This window comes from Piliocolobus tephrosceles, chromosome 13 (assembly GCF_002776525.5).
Source record: "Piliocolobus tephrosceles isolate RC106 chromosome 13, ASM277652v3, whole genome shotgun sequence".
Lineage (NCBI taxonomy): Eukaryota > Metazoa > Chordata > Mammalia > Primates > Cercopithecidae > Piliocolobus > Piliocolobus tephrosceles.
In genome coordinates this window covers 50067384-50086488 of record NC_045446.1, presented here as the reverse complement: position 1 = coordinate 50086488, position 19105 = coordinate 50067384, and the positions used below count along the sequence as shown (strand labels likewise).

The following is a 19105-nucleotide window of genomic DNA, read 5'->3' as shown; positions in this document are numbered from 1 at the left end:
TACCAGGCATTGAAACAATTTTATTTCACAGTTGTCTTTAAAACCACAAAGACACCTATATTCTTCATATAAAAACATTAGTATAGATACCCATACTTTCTAGAAAATGATTATACAGACCCTCTCAAAGAAAAATGTATTCCATTATATAGGTTTCAGTGAGGTTGCTTGGAAAAAACTCACATCTGGACTGACTCCTAAAACATAGCATTCCACCACTCTGCAACTTTTGGTTCAAAGTATAGATTATTGTCATCAGTATGTGGTGCCTATATTCTTACATGTTTGATAATACATATATAGACTGGCTTATCACTTAATGTTCCATTGGTTCATCAGCCTTTTCTGCAGGTTCATCAGCAGGTTGAGCAGGCTTAACAGGGAAAGAAAAAAAGAAAATATGTAAAATGAACACTTGATCAGTATACACATCTAATCACAAATATTACATTATAAAAAATTGAGAAAAAGGTGTAAAGAGATATTCTGAATACACAATTTTAGTTCACTGTTCTGTTAACATTTCTGAGCAGTACTTTTTTTCTCCTTGAGTGCTCATGATTTGAGGTGAATAAAGATTTTTTATTTAAAAAAAAATACAGTTGACCCTTGAACAACAAAGGTTTAAACAGTGAGGGTCCATTTATATGCAGATTTCTTTTTCTTTTTGTTTGCTTTTACTCTAACATTGTTTAGGGTGAAGTTTTGTTTGTTTTTTTCCAATAAATATAAATTAGCAGACCAACTGTGTAGCCTAGAAATGTAATAAAAAAGAATAAGAAAAAGGTATGCCATGAATGCATAAAATATATGTAGAAACTAGTCTATTTGGTTGGGTGCAGCGGTTCACACCTGTAATCCCAACACTCTGGGAGGCTGAGGCAGGAGGATTGCTTGAGCCCACGAGTTTGAAACTGGCCTGGGCAACACAGTGAGATCCTGTCTCTACTACAAAGAAAAAAAATTTGCTGGGCACGATGGCACACACCTGTAGTTTCAGCTACTTGGTGGGGTAGGGGGAGGTGGGAGAATCGCTTGAGCCCAGGAGTTCAACCTTGCAGTGAGGTCTGATAGCACCACTGCACTCCAGCCTGGACAAGAGGGCAAGACGTTGCCTCAAAAAACAAAAAAAAAAAAGAAACTAGTCTATCTGTTAATTGCCAGTTTATGTAATCGGTAAGGCTTCCAGTCAACAGAAGGCTATCAGAAGATTTTTAGGAGTCAAAAGTTATATGTGGTTTTTCAACTGTGCTGGGGTTTGGGACTACTAAACCCCACACTGTTTGAGGATAACTGTACATATAATTTCACATTTCTGAAAACCTAAATATCATTGAACAATTCTACCATTTTATCATACTTTGCATTGCTCAGGAGTAAAAGCCTCCCTTGTATTATCATTATTATGCTTAAAATACAATCAGCACTTTTTAGATATTCTTTTCCCCTTTATCAAACTAGTTGTGTAGTATTCCACAGCATTCTTCCCAACAGTGCTAGTTTTTACCAAAAACAGTTTAAATATTGCAAATCTTGCTCCCCCAAATAGTACCAACAATATCCTTTTCAAGTTCAAAATACTCATGCTGTAGAAATTTCCATACTAGATTCTTTTTTACTTTCAATTACACAGCTATCAAATAAGCATCTATAATAGCAAATGTGTATTCTAAATATCCAGCAAAAAGACCCGTATTTAACCTGAGATTCACTTCTTGATGCTTTTCTCTTCATGAAGAGCCATCTTAGTGTCCAAAGCTGGCCCCCAATGAGCATTTCTTCCAGTCTCCGCTCACACAGAAACTGGGCTGGGCCACTGACTCACTTTAACCAACCGAATGTGTATAAGTGATGTTGTGCCAGTCCTGCGTCTCAGCTTTAAGAATGCCGTCTCAGCCTTAAGAATGCCTGGTGGCTTTCACTTCTGACTTTTGCAAGCCCCGAGTTGCCAACATGCTAGAGAGACCCTGCTGAAGAAGTGGCCCTGAAACTACATGGATAGAGGCTCAGTCATCCTAGCAGAGGTCTTTGCCTTATAGATGCTCCTCTAAGACACCTAAAAGGTGTTAGTAAAGAAGACATGTGACTAAAGTTTTCTTGGGTGTTCCAGTTGCACCCCACAAATGACTGCAATGTTTGAGAGATCCCAGACGATACCAGCAAAGAACCATGTAGCTGAGCCCCAGTCAGCTGCAAAATTGTGAGAAGTAGTGTTTGTTGTTCTAAGCCCCTAAGTTTTGGGGTAGCTTATTACCTAGCAATAGATAGCCAAATAATCAACACTTCTCCCCCGCCTTTTTTTTTTTGAGAGAGAGTCTCACTCTGTCGCCCAGGCTGGAGTGCAGTGGCGGGATCTCGGCTCACTGCAACCTCCGCCTCCCAGGTTCAAGCGATTCTCCTGCCTCACCTCCTGAGTAGCTGGGACTACAGGTGCATGCCACCATGCCCAGTTAATTTTTGTATTTTTAGTAGAGACGGCCTTTCACCATGTTGGCCAGGATGGTCTCCATCTCTTGACCTCGTGATTCATCCACCTCAGCCTCCCAAAGTGCTGGGATTACAGGCATGAGCCACCGCACCCGGCCCCCTTTTTGTGTTTATGGAAGTCACTGCCCTTTCAATATTTAACTTTATTCAGTTCTTAATTTTCCTGTTGCCATTTGAATTATGGGCCCGTTTCAATATTTAAGACAAAATGGAAAATTTACAGACACAGCTGTGGTAAGAACAGCAGCTTATAATAGAACTAAAGCCTCTTGTATGATTATACCTGTGCCTTTCTCTGTGGCCTTTCTTCAAGACCTTCGAGGAATGGAGAAACATCATCATCATCATAGATTGTAAACTCCAAGTCTTTACCAACAATTCCAATGGAAACATTCTAAAGGGTAAGAAATGGTAAAAGCAAAATAAGAGAATTTGGATGAAAAAATACATATGATAAAATATTGGGTGTGGGGAAAAGAAGAGGCCATCCTGTTACTGTGTCTATATAGAAGGAAGTAGACATAAGAGACTCCATTTAGTTCTGTATTTGAGATGCTGTTAATCTGTGACCCTACCCCCAACTTTGTCCTTGCAAGAGACATGTGGTGTGGTGACTCAAGGTTTAATGGATATTGGGCTGTGCAGGATGTGTCTTTGTTAAACAAGTACCTGAAGGCAGCTTGCTAGCTAAAAATCCTGCCCCTCCCTGGGCAATGGAACATCTCCGGGTAAAACCCATTGTGTGCTTTGTTTACTGAGTAAGGAGAAAACCGCCTCTAGGAATAAGGTGGGACTTGCTGGAGCAATGCTGCTAAAAGGTTTATGGAGATGTTTGCATATGCATCTCAAGGCACAGCATTTTCCTTTAAACTTATTCATGTTACAAGGATTTTTGTTCATATGTCTTACTGCTGATTTCCTCCTACAACGATCCTATTGTCCAGCCACTCCCTTATCTTTTTGATGGTAAAGATAATATCAATAAATACTAAGGGAACTCAGAGGCCGGTGTCGGTGTGCGTCCTCTGTAAGCAGAGCACTGGTCCCCTGGGTCCCACTTTTCTTTCTCTATACTTTGTCTCTGTGTCTTATTCCTTTTCTCAAGTCTCTCGTTCCACCTAACGAGAAGCACCCACAGGTGTGGAGGGGCAGGCCACCCCTTCATTGGGTAAAAAAAGGAGAATAAGAATTTATATAGCACCTGAATAAAACTTTAAAAACCATTTATGGGTAGGGGAAAAAAGAAGGAAACTAGCAGACCCTTGTCATTTGCAGATTTAATATTAATACTCACTTTTGATTATCATGAGTAACTCCAAAGATCTATATTATCTACAAACTTTTTTAAAAAATTATGCAGGTTATAAGGCCTTCACATTGATATTAAACAATAATTATCTAATCACTATAAAAAAATGGCTTGATAAAAGTGACTAATCTCACTTTATTAATGATCATTAACTTCAAGTAGGCCTTAGTGGTTCCTGGATCCCACTATACCTGTTCCTACATCATTCATGCTTCCCTTCTTTAAGACACTTCTAACATTCTCCAAGGTCTTTGCAGCTGCAAACCTTGTTCCTTTATTACTGCAAAAACAGAAGCAATTGGAAGAGAACTTTCACAAGTTCCCACTGTATCCACTCTTTCCTATACCTATGTCCCTAGATTCTCTCCTTTCTCATTAAAATTTCCTCTCTAAGGCCAACCCTTCCATCTATGTACTATTAAAGGACATTGCTCTAACAATTTTCTCATTATTTTTCCTCATAAATGCTTCCCTAAATTTACTTGGATTACTCTCACAATCATGCAGCAAATGTGATGTAATTTCTTCCATCTTAAAAAACAAAACAAAACAATTTCTCTCTCCTCTTCCAGTCACCACTCCATTTCTGTGGAACGTCAACAGAAAGTATCCTCCAAAGAGCTATCTCCAATTCCTCATCTCCCATTCTCTCCTGATTCCACTATCACGTTTTTGCCTTATTATTCCATTAAGGTTGTCTTGTCAAGTCCTCAGTGACAACTTCATTGCCATTCCTCCTTGAAAGTTTATTCATTTGCCTCCAAAGATACCTCATTTTCCAAGTTTTCCTCCTACTTCTTTGACCACTTTTCTCAGTCTGACTTTGCCAATACCTACTCATCTCCCTGTCGCTAAAGGTTAGAGTGTTCTTGGTCCAGTCCTCATAATGCTTGTCTAACTATTCAAAATTCCTTTAGGAATCTCTTCCAGTCCAGACTCTAAATGCCATTTCTATGTAAAGACTTCAAAAATTTGAAATGTAGGTTGGACCACTCTCTGTGGAACTCCATTGGTTGCTTATAACTGCTTACTCTGTACCGTCAATTGGACAAAAAGGCATTTCAAATTTTACATGTCCACAACTGACTGCCTGACCTTCCTCCCCAACGCCTACTTTAAAACCTGTTCCTAGGCTGGGCGCGGTGGCTCAAGCCTGTAATCCCAGCACTTTGGGAGGCCGAGACGGGCGGATCACGAGGTCAGGAGATCGAGACCATCCTGGCGAACACGGTGAAACCCCGTCTCTACTAAAAAATACAAAAAACTAGCCGGGTGAGGTGGCGGGCGCCTGTAGTCCCAGCTACTCGGGAGGCTGAGGCAGGAGAATGGCGTAAACCCGGGAGGCGGAGCTTGCAGTGAGCTGAGATCCGGCCACTGCACTCCAGCCTGGGCGACAGAGCCAGACTCTGTCTCAAAAACAAAAAAAACCTGTTCCTCCCACTGTCTTCTTCACCTCAGTAAATCATAAATCTTTCCTTCCAATTAATCAGGCCCAAAACCTCGGAGACATTCCCTGCTCACACCCTACAACAAATCTATTAGCAAACTTTTTTGGCTGTAATTTCAAAAGATATCCAAAATTGAACCACTACTCTTCATCTTAAACTCTGTCACTCTGTTCCAGTCACTATCATCTCTCACATGAATTACCTGAATAGCCTTAAAACTACTTCTACCGATAGCCCCACTATCTATCTACCCCTACAATCTGTTTTTCTTTTTTTTTTTGAGATGGAGCCTTGCTTTGTCACCCAGGTTGGAGTGCATGCACTACCACGCCTGGTTAATTTTTTGTATTTTTAATAGAGATGGGGTTTCACCATGTTGGCCAGGCTGGTCTCAAACTCCTGACCTCAAGTGATCCACCCACCTCAGCCTCCCAAAGTGCTGGGATTACAGGCATGAGCCACCGTGCCCGGCCCACAATCTGTTGTTAAAATGCCAACCAGAGTGACTGTTTTAAAACCTAAACCAAATCATGGTATTCCTCTGCTCAAACTCTTAATAGCCCACTCAGAGTAAAATGCAGAGTACCCACAATGGCTTATGGGACCTCCATTACCTCTCTGATTTATTTCCTTTTCCTCTTGATGATTGACCTCAACACTACTGGCCTCCTTGCCTTGAATACTAGGGCCTTTGCATTTGTATTTCCTAGAATAATTTTGCTCTAGACATCTGCATAGCTCACACTCACTTACCTCCTTTATATCTTTTCCTCAAATTTCATTTTCTTGGTGAGAATACCCTTGTCCACCTACCTACATCCAATTAGTCATTCTTTCTCCTTTTACCCTTTTTTATTTTTTACATAGCATTTATCTTCTTCTAATATACTATATAATGTACTTATGTGTACACTATCTTTCCCTACTAGGATGTATGTTCCATGAAGAAAAAGGTATTTGTTGTGTTTACTATATTTTGAATGCCTAGAAAGTGCCTGCACATGGTAGGTGCTCAATATATATATATTTTTGTTAACTAAATAATACCAAGATAGGCCAATCTGCTGAAAATAATGAAGGACATTTTGCATGAGATTTACTGGTTTTACTGCTTTGTACCAAAAAGAAATGCTTAAAAAATAAAATTGGATTACTTAGCAAATAGCTTAAAGGGAAAGAATCTGCCAAGACAATCATATCCCAAATTAAAGAATATTGTATATATACTCCATTACATTTATGCAATAAAGGTTTAAACTGTAACGTTAATATCTACAATTGGAAAAGACAATACTTACCTTTGTAGTTAGGTCCTGTTCTGCAGGAAGTGTCTCTCTTAAGGCACGCAGACCATGTTTAACTAGTTCATTTAAATTGCCTATATGTAATAAATCAACAATTATTTCTTAATTTCATTGTTAGGCTTCTGTTATTTATCAAATCTACAGTCTGAAATTGTGGTTTTTAGTTACACACTAAATTTATCACAGTAAAAACAGCCAAGTTTAATGCTAGTCATATAATCTTTTAATAGCATTCTATGACATTGCTGATTATTATTTAATGAGAGGACTCATTATTTCTGTTACAATTTTGATCTTCTCTTTTGCTAGGTCAAATCAAAATCCCTACAACAAATTATACAACTCCAAGTTTTGTAGAATGTGTTCTGTAGAATCCTAGTCCCTATATTTGCTCATTGTAAAAAGGAGTCTCCAACTTATTTTATGTGGCCAGTATTACTGATACCAAGAATAAAGACATCACAAGAAAAGAAAACTACAGACCCAATATAGATGCAAAAAATAATAACAATAAAAAAAAAATAAAACCCTCAACAAAAACTACAAACAGAACCTGGCAACATATTAAAAAATTATATGCCACAGACAAGCGAGATTTATCCCAAGAATGATAAGTTAGTTTAACAACTGAAAGTCAGTGTAACACACGTTAACAGAAGGAAGGGGGAAACCTGCATAACCACCTCAAGAGATGCATAAAAAGCATGTGATAAAACCTAAAATCTTTGCATAATAAAAACACAAAACTAGTAATTGAAAGCAACCTCTTATAGAGGGCATCTACAAAAAGCTGACAGATAACATAATTTTTTTTTTTGAGACGTAGTCTTGCTCTGTCACCCAGGCTGGAGTGTAGTGGGACAGTCTCGGCTCACTGCAAGCTCTGCCTCCCGGGTTCATGCCATTCTCCTGCCTCAGCCTCCTCAGTAGCTGGGACTACAGGCACCCACCACCACACCCGGCTAATTTTTTGTATTTTTAGTGGAGACGGGGTTTCGTCATGTTAGCCAGGATGGTCTCAATCTCCTGACCTCGTGATCCACCTGCCTTGGCCTCCCAAAGTGCTGGGATTACAGGCGTGAGGCACCGCGCCCGGCCAGGTAACATCATTCTTAATAGTGAATGACTAAAAGCTTTTCCCTTAAGTTAAGAAACAAAAAAAAGAATGTTTGTTCATGCAACTTCTATTCATCATTGTACCAGAGGTTCCGGCCAGGGCAATTAGAAAGGAGAAAGTAAAACTATCTCTATTCCCAGATGATACGATCTCAGGAATCTATAAAAAAATGACTAGAACTAATAAACGAGTTCAGCAAGATTGCAGGATATAAGATTGATATACAAAAATCAATTGTATTTCTACGTAGTTGCAATGAATAATATGCAATGAAATTAAGAACACAATTCTGTTAACAACAGCACCAAAAATAATAAAATACTTATAAGACAAATATGATTTGTACATGGAAAACTACAAAACATCAGTGAAAGAATTAAATACCTGCCTGGGTGCAGTGGCTCACGCCTGTAATCCCAGCACTTAGGGAGGCCGAGGCAGGTGGATCACCTGAGGTTGGGAGTTTGAGACCAGCCTTGCCAACAACATGGAGAAACTCCATCTCTACTAAAAATACAAAATTAGCCGGGCGTGGTGGCGAGCCTGTAATCCCAGCTACTCAGGAGGCTGAGGCAAGAGAATTGCTTGAACCCGGGAGGCAGAGGTTGCAATGAGCCAAGATTGCACCATTGCACTCTAGCCTGGGCAACAAGAGTGAAACCCCGTCTCAAGAAAAAAAAGAAAAAAAGAATTAAATACCTAAATAAATGAAGATATTCTATGTTCATGGATCAGATGCCTTATATCATTAAAGTAGCAAAATTATCTATGGATTTATTCAATCTTTAGGAATTTCCTAGGCAGGTTGAAATGTGCTAGGCAGAGGGTGCCGATATGAGCAGTTCTGAATCAAACTGTGGACACTGAGTTTCCAATGAGCTTCCCTGGGCAGAAACATCACATACATATTGCTGCAAGTGTACTCTGTGACTCCTTCTGGGAAGGAAAGAGCATAAGGAAGCCTGCACATAGATTCCTCTGGACTGTATTTTTCCTTAATGATCCACCTATGTATTGTGATTTTATTGTTATAAGTCTTACCTGGGAGTACAACTATATGCTGAGTGCTTTAAGTCCTAGCAAATCTCCCAATTTAGGGGTCACCTTGGGGACCCCAATCCATTTACCATAATTTAAAATGTTAAACTTTAAGCAAGCATTTACCAAGCTTATTTGTCCAAGGAATCCTCTTTTCCCAAAGGTAAACCTATTGTCATCCTACAACAGTTTGCTTTGAGTAATGTCAATTAAACTATTTTTCTCTGCATTCACTAAACCCCAAATATTTCCTCCAAAGAATGCTATGTCACCAGAAAACAGATAAGATGACAAAGAGAAATGTAAAACCCAATACCCTCCTTCCAATGCAAAGCAAAGCACTTGAAAACCTGCCCTGTCATAACATCTTACTTCTTTTACCTTCTTTTCCCTCAGCTACACTGCCTTTTTATTTCTTGTTTATGGACTACTAATGCAGAAATGTCTGTGTGGCTTAAAATAAGACTCACAGAAAACTAAAAGTGAACAGAGCTTACAACTGGCAGGTAGTATAGTGGTTCTCCACTCTCCACTCCACAGGGCACACTTCTGACCAACTGAATCAAGAATTTTCAAGGTTGGGAACACATTTATATTTTGAAAAAGTTCTAGTCGTAATTGAAACTACGGTATCAATTTTAACTTCTGGCGGTAACCAGAAGTTGAAGTTAGTATATGTGACAGAAACAAACTCTTCCTGGGCTTAATTAAAAAAAAAATTCTTTCTGTAAGACTGATAGTTTTATGCAGTTAGGATACATATTTATTTACTATATAGACTGGAAGAGGCCTAAAAAAAAAATTAAAAAAAAAAGCAAGGCTATCACTTACACTCCATAAATTCAGACATATGTCTCTCCAAGTAAGTACGAGCTGACTGAGATCGGGCTCCAATGGACATGGCTCTGCAGTCAAAATAGTTAGCAGATGGACAGGTTTGGAAAATGTGAGGGCCCATATCCTACAAATAGAAATAAATACACCACATAATTATTTACGTTGGTTGAACTAAAAATTATAAAAATTTCTAGTTAATAAAAAAAATCATTAACATATAACAATATTCAATGAACTTACATCATAACCGGCAATAAGCAGCCCAACACCATACGGTCTCCGGCCGTATCGTTGTGTTGGTATCTGGGTCTCTTAGACTGGTTAAAGGGCTTGTTTTAACAAGGAATGAAGTACTGTCTTTATTTTCAAATTATACATTATTAACAAAGGTATCTGGCTTATTCCTTAATTGTTACATAATCCACCAGAGAAATAACGCAAAAGGACACTATTTCTTTGGCCTAATATAAAATGTTTGACTTTCTACCAAACCTAAGAAAGAGTGCCAACAAAATGATTTCTTCCTGTGTAAAACTTGATTTGTTTTGGATACAAGGGGTCTAGGATTTCTTGGGACATCTAGAACCATTAAGAAACTTTAAATCCCCTCTAAAAAGATGCTTAATTTTCCTGAAGTTGGGCTTATTTATCTCTAGCAAATATCAATTGCTTATAGAGGCTAATGAAAGAGCAACCCAATTTGTTGTTTTAAAGTTTTCACAATCTTACCTATGTCATGTTATTATCATATTCCTAATAATTAACAGAAGTATCAAAACCCTTCAAAGTTCATATCCATAAATGCTAACATAAAAAGGATACTGCTTCCAATTAGAGATACAAGACGAGACACAGGCAGTGGTCTATCGAATACAAATCTGGAATCCAAACACTCCTGACGCATAAAATTACTAAAAAAGAAACAAAGTTTAGTAATTGCAAATTATAGACAACTATTCCAATCTAAATTGTTTGATTTCACTTCGCATTATTCCAAGTGTTTACATGGATCACATCCATATAAGAAAGACAGAGGTAAGAAAGACATGCCTGCAAGGGTGCGTTTTTGTGCCAAACTCTGGAGCCACATAAGGTTTTTAAAAAATACTGAAATATTTTTTAGCTCTAGAGAATCTTTGTCTCACAGCACTTATAGAACAGAGAAAGCTGAACAAGAGAAAAAGAGCAACCTCTCTTCTCTTATCCTTCCCACTGTGAGCAAGCTTGTCTTAATTCTAGATCTTGAACCAGCAAAAAGATTATCTACTCTGTCCTTTTTTCTTGAAAGCAGACTAACATTTCCCCCAAAGAGCAACTATAAGAAACGGAAACCACAGCAGAGGGCATCTTTACGTGTTCCTGCCACCGTTACTTCTATTCATAAGAAGCACTCTAGAGGAGATAGTGGACACTAGTCGCTGAGTCTCGCTGTTAAATCTGATGAAATTCAAGCAAGGTTAACACTGGGGAGAAGAGAATTCATGCCTATAAATACGATCAACAAGAAATGGATATGCTCCTTTCTTTCAATGTTGCTTTGTGCAGTATATGTGTATGTCACATCTGATCATCACATGGTTGACTACAGGAACCAAGCTATTTGTTCAGTACTTATATCCAAGTCCATTTCCCAATGCTGTCTAAAAGTAAACTGCCCAATATCGCATGCAATAATCACATGTGGCTATGGAGCCCTTGAAAAGTAGCTAGACTGAATTCAGATGTATTGCAAGTACAAAATAACATACCAAATTTCAAAGACTTAGTACCTAAAAACGTGCAATAACTCATTAGTGAAGTTTTTATATTGATTATGTGTTGGCATGGCAATATTTTATAGACTGAGTTAAATAAAATGTTTGATAATATAATACATTTTTCATTTTGAAGAGTAGGTGGAAACCCTTAAGGCTGTCATTATATTGCTGACTTAGAGTAAGGGATTGGCTGAATAACTTGAAATTCTTTCTTTCTTTTTTTTTTTTATACTGAGTTTCACTCTTGTTGCCCCGGCTGGAGTACAATGGCATGATCTCAGTTCAATGCAACCTCTGCCTCCTGGGTTCAAGCGATTCTCTTGCCTCAGCCTCCCGAGTAGCTGGAATTAGAGGCACCTGCCATCATGCTCAGCTAATTTTTTTTTTATTTTTAGTAGAGACAGGATTTCATGATGTTGGCCAGGCTGGTCTCAAACTCCGGACCTCAGGTGATCCACCCACCTCAGCCTCCCAGAGTGCTGGGATTACAGGCATGAGACACCACGCTCAGCCTGAAATTCTTAAACAATAGCACTACTATTTACACTGCTTTTGCTGCTGCTGTTGTTTTAAGAATAGGGTCTCACTCGGCCTGGCGCTGTGGCTCACACCTGTAATCCCAGCACTTTGGGAGGACAAGGCAGGCGGATCACAAGGTCAGGAGTTCTAGACCAGTCTGGCCAATATGGCAAAACCCCGTCTCTACTAAAAATGCAAAAATTAGCCAGGTGTGGTGGCACATGCCTGTAGTCCCAGCTACTTGGGAGGCTGAGGCAGAAGAATCGCTTGAACTCTGGAGGCAGAGCCGAGATCATACCACTGCACTCTAGCCTGGGTGACAGCATGAGACTCTGTCTCAAAAAAAAAAAAAAAAAAAAAAAATAGAGTCTCACTCTGTCACCTAGGCTAGAGTACAGCAGCACTATCATAGCTCACTGCAACCTTGAAATCGTGGACTCAAGCAATCCTCCCACCTCAGCCTTTTGAGTAGCTAGGACAACAGGTGTGTGCCACCACACCCAGCTAAGTTTTAAAATTTTTTGTAGAGATGGGGATTCACTATGTTGCCCTGGTCTCAAATTCTTGGCCTTAAGTTTCTCAAAGAGCTGGGATTATAGGTAGGAGCCATAATTATAAGGGTGCCAGGCCCACCCTTATAATTTATATTCTTTCTTTCCTATCAAATCACAAATTTAAGAGATTAGTTTTAGCTAACTACCTGCCATCCACAACACACATACTCACATAATACCTGAAAGGCTCTGTGTTAGTGCTTTACGGTAGGAAATTTAAAATATTTAAAAATAGGCTGGGCGCAACAGACACATGAAAAAATGCTCATCATCACTGGCCATCAGAGAAATGCAAATCAAAACCACAATGAGATACCATCTCACACCAGTTAGAATGGCAATCATTAAAAAGTCAGGAAACAACAGGTGTTGGAGAGGATGTGGAGAAATAGGAACACTTTTACACTGTTGGTGGGATTGTAAACTAGTTCAACAATTATGGAAAACAGTATGGCAATTCCTCAAGGATCTAGAACTAGATGTACCATATGACCCAGCCATCCCACTACTGGGTATATACCCAAAGGATTATAAATCATGCTGCTATAAAGACACATGCACACGTATGTTTATTGCGGCACTATTCACAATAGCAAAGACTTGGAATCAACCCAAATGTCCATCAGTGACAGACTGGATTAAGAAAATGTGGCACATATACACCATGGAATACTATGCAGCCATAAAAAAGGATGAGTTTGCATCCTTTGTAGGGACATGGATGCAGCTGGAAACCATCATTCTTAGCAAACTATCACAAGAAGAGAAAACCAAACACCGCATGTTCTCACTCATAGGTGGGAACTGAACAATGAGCTCACTTGGACTCGGGAAGGGGAACATCACACACCGGGGCCTATCATGGGGAGGGGGAGGGATTGCATTGGGAGTTATACCTGATATAAATGATGAATTGATGGTTGCTGATGAGTTGATGGGTGCAGCACACCAACATGGCACAAGTATACGTATGTAACAAACCTGCACGCTATGCACATGTACCCTAGAACTAAAAGTATAATAAAAAAAAAAAAAAAAAAGGCTGGGCGGCCGGGCCCGGTGGCTCAAGCCTATAATCCCAGCACTTTGGGAGGCCGAGACGGGCGGATCACGAGGTCAGGAGATCGAGACCATCCTGGCTAACCCGGTGAAACCCCATCTCTACTAAGAAATACAAAAAAACTAGCCAGGCAAGTGGCGGGTGCCTGTAGTCCCAGCTACTGGGGAGGCTGAGGCAGGAGAATGGCGTTAACCCGGGAGGCGGAGCTTGCAGTGAGCCAAGATCCGGCCACTGCACTCCAGCCTGGGCGACAGAGCAAGACTCCGTCTCAAAAAAAAAAAAAAAAAAAAAAAAGGCTGGGCATGGTGACTCACACCTATAATCCCAGCACTTTGGGAGGCTGAGGTGGGCGGATCACCTGAGGTCAGGAGTTCAAGACTAGCCTGGCCACCATGGCGAAACCCCGTCTCTACTAAAAATAGAAAAATTAGCCTGGTGTGTTGGCGGGTGCCTGTAATCCCAGCTACTCGGGAGGCTGAGGCAGGAGAATTGCTTGAACCTGGGAGGTGGAAGTTTCAGGTAGCTGAGATCGTGCCAGTGCACTCCAGCCTGGGTGGGAGTGAGACTCCATCTCAATAAATAAATAAATAAATAAATAAATAATATTTAAAAGTGGCCTTGATAAAGAAAACACTGGAAAAAATTCAGTGTTTAGGTATTTAGCCCAATCTCAGATACTAAGTGGTGAAGGTGAGAACTCAATCTGTACAATTTCAAAGCCCTATCTCTTCATTTACATATTGCCTTTCAACCATAAATAATCTGACTCTTCTAGACTTTTACAGAAATTTTTCTGTTATATTATAGATAAACTAGATTTGAGTTTATAGATAAACTTGCCTTCAAGTTCCTTTAAGACAAGATCCATGTTTGAGTCATTTATGTATACCCTGCAGTATCCAGTATTGAGCATTGCAAAAAATAAATGTCTAATAAATACTGATGTATTGAAGAAAACAAGCACAAAGAAAACAAGTATGGTTCAGCTTCTCCTTGGAAACCAGACAAAAGTATCAAGCTCTTCTTAGACATAACAGAGTCTCAAACAATATACATTGTATTAACAAATATCACATTACTCAGTGACTTCTAAAAAGTGCTAATGTTTAATTTTATGAGTTATTCCTACGGGGATCAAAAAATGGAAAATTTAATAACAAACTCAAACCCACCAAGGTATTCATAATCTTAATTTACAAGCATTCTGGCAGACAACTTCCTAAAATATCTTATCTGGATCTTTTTGAGAAAACTAATCAATTATGAATCAAAAAGGATGTTTATTTTTCATGATTATACTTACCATAACAGTCTAGCATCAGCAGTAAGCCCCGCAATCGAGATACCAATATGGTTGTCAACATGGAGAATTTTTTTCTGATGAGCTGCAAGCTCTGATTGCGCCCTCTAAATGGAGACATTATAAGATGTTTAAAAAAAATGTAAAAATTAAGTTTACAACCTTACTGTCTGTGGTGAAATTTACATTAATAGTTTTCTCCAGAGGAAGACATATTTATTACTTTACTTACTTTCAATGCAACCAACACTGCATGAGTTTTTGATTTCAAACCAACTGTGGCTGAACCTTGTTTAACAGCTTCCATTGCATATTCAATTTGATGAATCCTGCCCTAAAGAAAAAAAAAAAACAAAACCACATCTTAGAAGACCTTTTATAAACTAAAAATTAAAGAGTTTTTCAAATGTCAGGTGGGCATAGTTAAATCTCAACGATTTTTTTTTAAATCAAGAAACTTTTTTTTTGAGACAGGTTCTCACTCTGTCACCCAGGCTGGAGCGTAGTGGCACAATCTTCAGCTCAGTACAACCTCTGCCTCCTGGGCTCAAGCAATCCTCTCAACTCACCGTCCCCAGTAGCTGGGACTATAGGCAGGCACCACCACGCCCAGCTTATTTTTGTATTTCTTGTAGAGACCAGGTTTCATGTTGTTCAGGGTGGTCTTGAACTCCAAGACTCAAGCAATCTACCTTCCTCGGCCTCCCAAAGTGCTGGGATTACAGGCATAAGCCACTGCGCCTAGCCAAAAGCTTCTTTTAAAATAAATTTTGTTGTATATACTTAAGGTATGCAACATGATGTTGTAAGATACACATATATAGTAGGGTCACTATCGCAGAATGAACACATCCATTGTCTCACATACTTACCCATTCTCCTTTGCTGTGGCAAGAGCTGTCAACTACTCATTTAGCAAAAATCCTGAATACAAAACACTACCTGCATTATTAGCTGTAGTCTTCATGTTGTACATTAGATCCTTCCACTTGCTCAACCTACATATTTGCTACTTTGTATCTCCTCTTTTTTCCTCCCCACTGCTATTCCCTACCCTGGTAACCACTGTTTTATTCTCTCTCTATATATATTTGCTCTTTTAAACAAAATGTTCCACATATAAGTGAGAGCATGAAATATTTTTCTTTCTGTTTCTGGCTTATTTCACTTAACATAATGTCCTCTAGGTCCATCAGGAGACCTATTTCAATTATAAATGCAACTTCCAAGAACAACTAAAATATTATATTCCATTTTCCCCAAGCCTACGCTCTCACAAGCTTCTAAATACATTGCAGCCACAAAAAGCCATTTCACAGAAATGGTTTAAAAAACATTATTTTACCTGCGGGCTCCAAACAGTGACATCATTGTCGTACTGATTTCGAAACTAAAAGTAAAAGAAAAAAAGACCTGTTAATAGAAGAACATTTCAAATCCCAACTCTTAACATTCATTAAGAAATATGCTTGTGTTTCCATTCAATGTTAAGGCACTCTGTTCATGCAATCTTACTGTAAGATTACTACTGTACTCAGACGTAAGCCAATTCTACATTTACCATAAACTGGTGGGAGAGGGAGAAGCAGATCTAAATGGGTCCTATTTTTCCAACCTCTTATTCTAACACTCTCCATAGCAATCCCTTTAGGCTCAATTACTAAAGTTCACAATCAACTTTCTTGCCTATTTTTGCTTATGCTGCTCCCTTTTATTGGGACCTAATAAATGGTTAAAAGCCTTCCTTTTCTTTAAGTTAGCTTAAATGTCGATTTCTGGAAGTCTTCTCCTTTTCTTCCCAAATCCCCCTAACACATACTCCCACAGTTCTTTATCTAAACGTCCCTGTTTTTATGATTAGCTTTTCTTCCCAAATCCCCCTAACACATACTCCCACAGTTCTTTATCTAAACGTCCCTTTCTGCTTTTATGATTAGGGACATGTATGACTTACTTTTGAGCGTTCACTGTAGTTATGCTTGTACAAATGCTCTGTCTGTATGTTCATACTGAATGAACAAAATTGTCCTCAGAAAGTTAGAAGTGGACTCAAATAGCTGCAGCGATAGAATCATTACGGCTATTATGACTATTATAACAAGTCTAGCAGTGCTGGGGAGAATAATCACGGGAGTGAGATTGAGTGCGAGCACAGCACTGGAAACCCAGAACCCTATGTTGTAACCCAGATTCCATCACTTCCCCTCTCAGCCTCGGCTTACTCATCTGTAAATAGGTGACTGGACAAAATGATTGAAAAGGGCCTCTTCTAACCGAAGTCTAGGGAAGAGATAAATCAGACGGACCCACCAGGAAAACGGACGCGGTCCAGGAACACAAACCTGGGGGTCAAGTCCGCACTGGTGGTACAGGTAGGCCTCCAAGTCAAGTGTCTGTCTTCTCTCCCATACACAGCACTAGGGGCTATTCTGGACCGCTCAGAATCTACTCCACTGAAGGAACCTGAGGGGCGAACTCATCTAGCTGACAGAGGAGGAAGTGTCGGAGGCTCCCCGAGAAGCGAAAGCGGTGGAAAGGCCGCACTGGCTACCGACAGCCCCTAGCCTGGCCAGGCCGGAGATGCTGAATCACTGCCGGAGCCCGGCCGTCCGCCGAGGCTCCCATACCTCGTGGCCCCGGGCGGCGCTAAGGATGACAGGAGAGGTGGCTCGTCATCCCCCAGTCACCGGAGCTCTGCCCTAAACCTTCCAGAGGTCGGGATTCAACGTACCATGGTGGTGGCGCGGGCCTGGTTGCGGCCTCCAGCAAAACTGAGAATCAAGGAGGTGCTGCCGAAAGTATCGCTCAGCGATCTACAGAGAAGTCTGCGGGAGTCTGATGGCGGCGGCGCAGGGTAGCGCAGTCTATTCCAGAGATATCGATAGGCTTGCAACACTTCCCCTTCCTTAAAACTCTCCGACCGCTCGGCGGCGGGCGGAGCCTGGGAAGATCTAGGAACTGAGATTGGCGGGAAACCCAGGGCTGGGAGTGCCGGCGGCTGAGAGCTGCGGGGCAGCCCCTGTCACGTAGCCCTTCTTGATTCCTGTGTATTGCAGATTCCCTCCAGTTTCTCCCGGTGGCGGGCTGCATCTAAAGTCTTACGAGGCAACAGCCGTGACTCCGGGTGATACTAGCTCTCATTCACCGTCCACAGATTTTGGGGTGTTATGTGACTGAAAGGAACGAGGCTGCAAGAAAGCCCCAAGATAACGATCCGTTTCTGTGTGTCAGCCGTATTCTTCCTCGAGTATCTTGTTTGTGTACACGCTTTTATTTGTATTAAGGTTGGTGCAAAAGTAACCGCGGTTTTTGCCATTTGGCAAAATACCTTGGAATGCTCTTCCTTATTCCCTGGAGATGTTATCTTTCAAGGCTCTGTTATCGTTAACCCCTCATTATTATTATGATTGGTTTCCTCCACCAGACTTTGAACTCCATGAGGGCGCTGTCTTTCTGTGCCCTCAAAACCAAGCATGATACCGGATAGATTAGGCCACTGAGAAAAAATGGACACTTTCTTTCGATTTACCTATTTTGTCTTTTGAGAGCATCTTTCCGTAATGAAAGAGTCTGACATCTTTGCAAACACCTGCCCCTCTAACATCCACCGGCTATTTACATTCTTTGTAAAAAAAAGAGACTGGGCGCGGTAGCCTGTAATCCTACCACTATAGGAGGCCGAGGGCGGAGGATCGCTTGAGCCCAGGAGTTCGAGATCACTATATTATTTTAATACAGTGGGACCTCGTCGCTACAATAATAATAATAATAATAATAATAATAATAATAATAATAATAATGATAGTAATAATAATAAAAATAAAGGCTGGGCATGTTGGCATGCGCCTGTGGTCCCAGTTATTCGGGAAGCTGAAGTGGGAGGATCTCTTAAGCCCGGGAGGATCTCTTGAGCCCGGGAGATCGAGGTTGTAGTAAGCGGTGGTCGCGCCATTGCACTCCAGCCTGCCTGGGCGACAGAGATTCTGTTTCAAAACAAAACAAAAAAAAGCCGGGCGCGGTGGCTCACGCCTGTAATCCCAACACTTTGGAAGGCAGAGGCGGGTGGATCACGAGGTCAGGAGATCGGATCATCCTGGCCAACATGGTTAAACCCCGTCTCTACCAAAAATACAAAAATTAGCCGGGCGTGGTGGCGTGCGCCTGTAGTTCCAGCTACTCAGGAGGCTGAGGCAGGAGACTCGCTTGAACCGGGGAGACGGAGGTTGTGGTGAGCCGAGATCGTGCCACTGCACTCCAGCCTGGGCGACAGAGTGAGACTCCGTCTCAAAAAAAAAAAAAGTACTAAATTGTTCTCCAGAAATGTTTTACCAACATATATCCTCAACAGTAGTATATGAGGTTGCCTCCTCTAATT

The 19105-nt window shown here is 40.5% G+C and overlaps 1 protein-coding gene across 4 annotated transcripts; it reads right to left on the bottom strand.

Annotated features, from left to right (window-relative positions):
* On the bottom strand, positions 1 to 18114 carry PSMA1 (proteasome 20S subunit alpha 1). Of its 4 annotated transcripts, none has more exons than XM_023230958.3 (10): positions 17462 to 18114; positions 16076 to 16120; positions 14963 to 15064; positions 14734 to 14837; positions 10363 to 10451; positions 9781 to 9851; positions 9535 to 9664; positions 6543 to 6622; positions 2771 to 2881; positions 1 to 373 (listed from the first exon to the last, which is right to left on the bottom strand). In XM_023230958.3, exons 1-10 carry the CDS (start codon positions 17462 to 17464, stop codon positions 317 to 319), a joined length of 792 nt encoding a protein of 263 aa, XP_023086726.1. In that variant the 5' UTR covers positions 17465 to 18114; the 3' UTR covers positions 1 to 316. The 4 variants fall into 4 exon arrangements, with proteins under 4 accessions (XP_023086726.1, XP_023086727.1, XP_023086728.1 ...); XM_023230959.2 differs by having other exon boundaries at positions 17073 to 17525; XM_023230960.2 differs by having other exon boundaries at positions 17358 to 17512.
* Between the last annotated feature and the right edge of the window lie 991 nt (positions 18115 to 19105).

What these genes read in the sequence shown, in the direction of transcription:
- PSMA1 (XM_023230957.2), bottom strand. Translation starts at nt 16,738, where the DNA reads ATGAACATACAGACAGAGCATTTGTACAAGCATAACTACAGTGAACGC. An exon ending in CAGTGTTGGTTGCATTGAAA is followed by an intron (nt 14,838 to 14,962) that starts GTAAGTAAAGTA and finishes GTCTCCATTTAG; the next exon opens with AGGGCGCAATCAGAGCTTGC. An exon ending in GGCCACAGAGAAAGGCACAG is followed by an intron (nt 374 to 2,770) that starts GTATAATCATAC and finishes TTCCCTGTTAAG; the next exon opens with CCTGCTCAACCTGCTGATGA.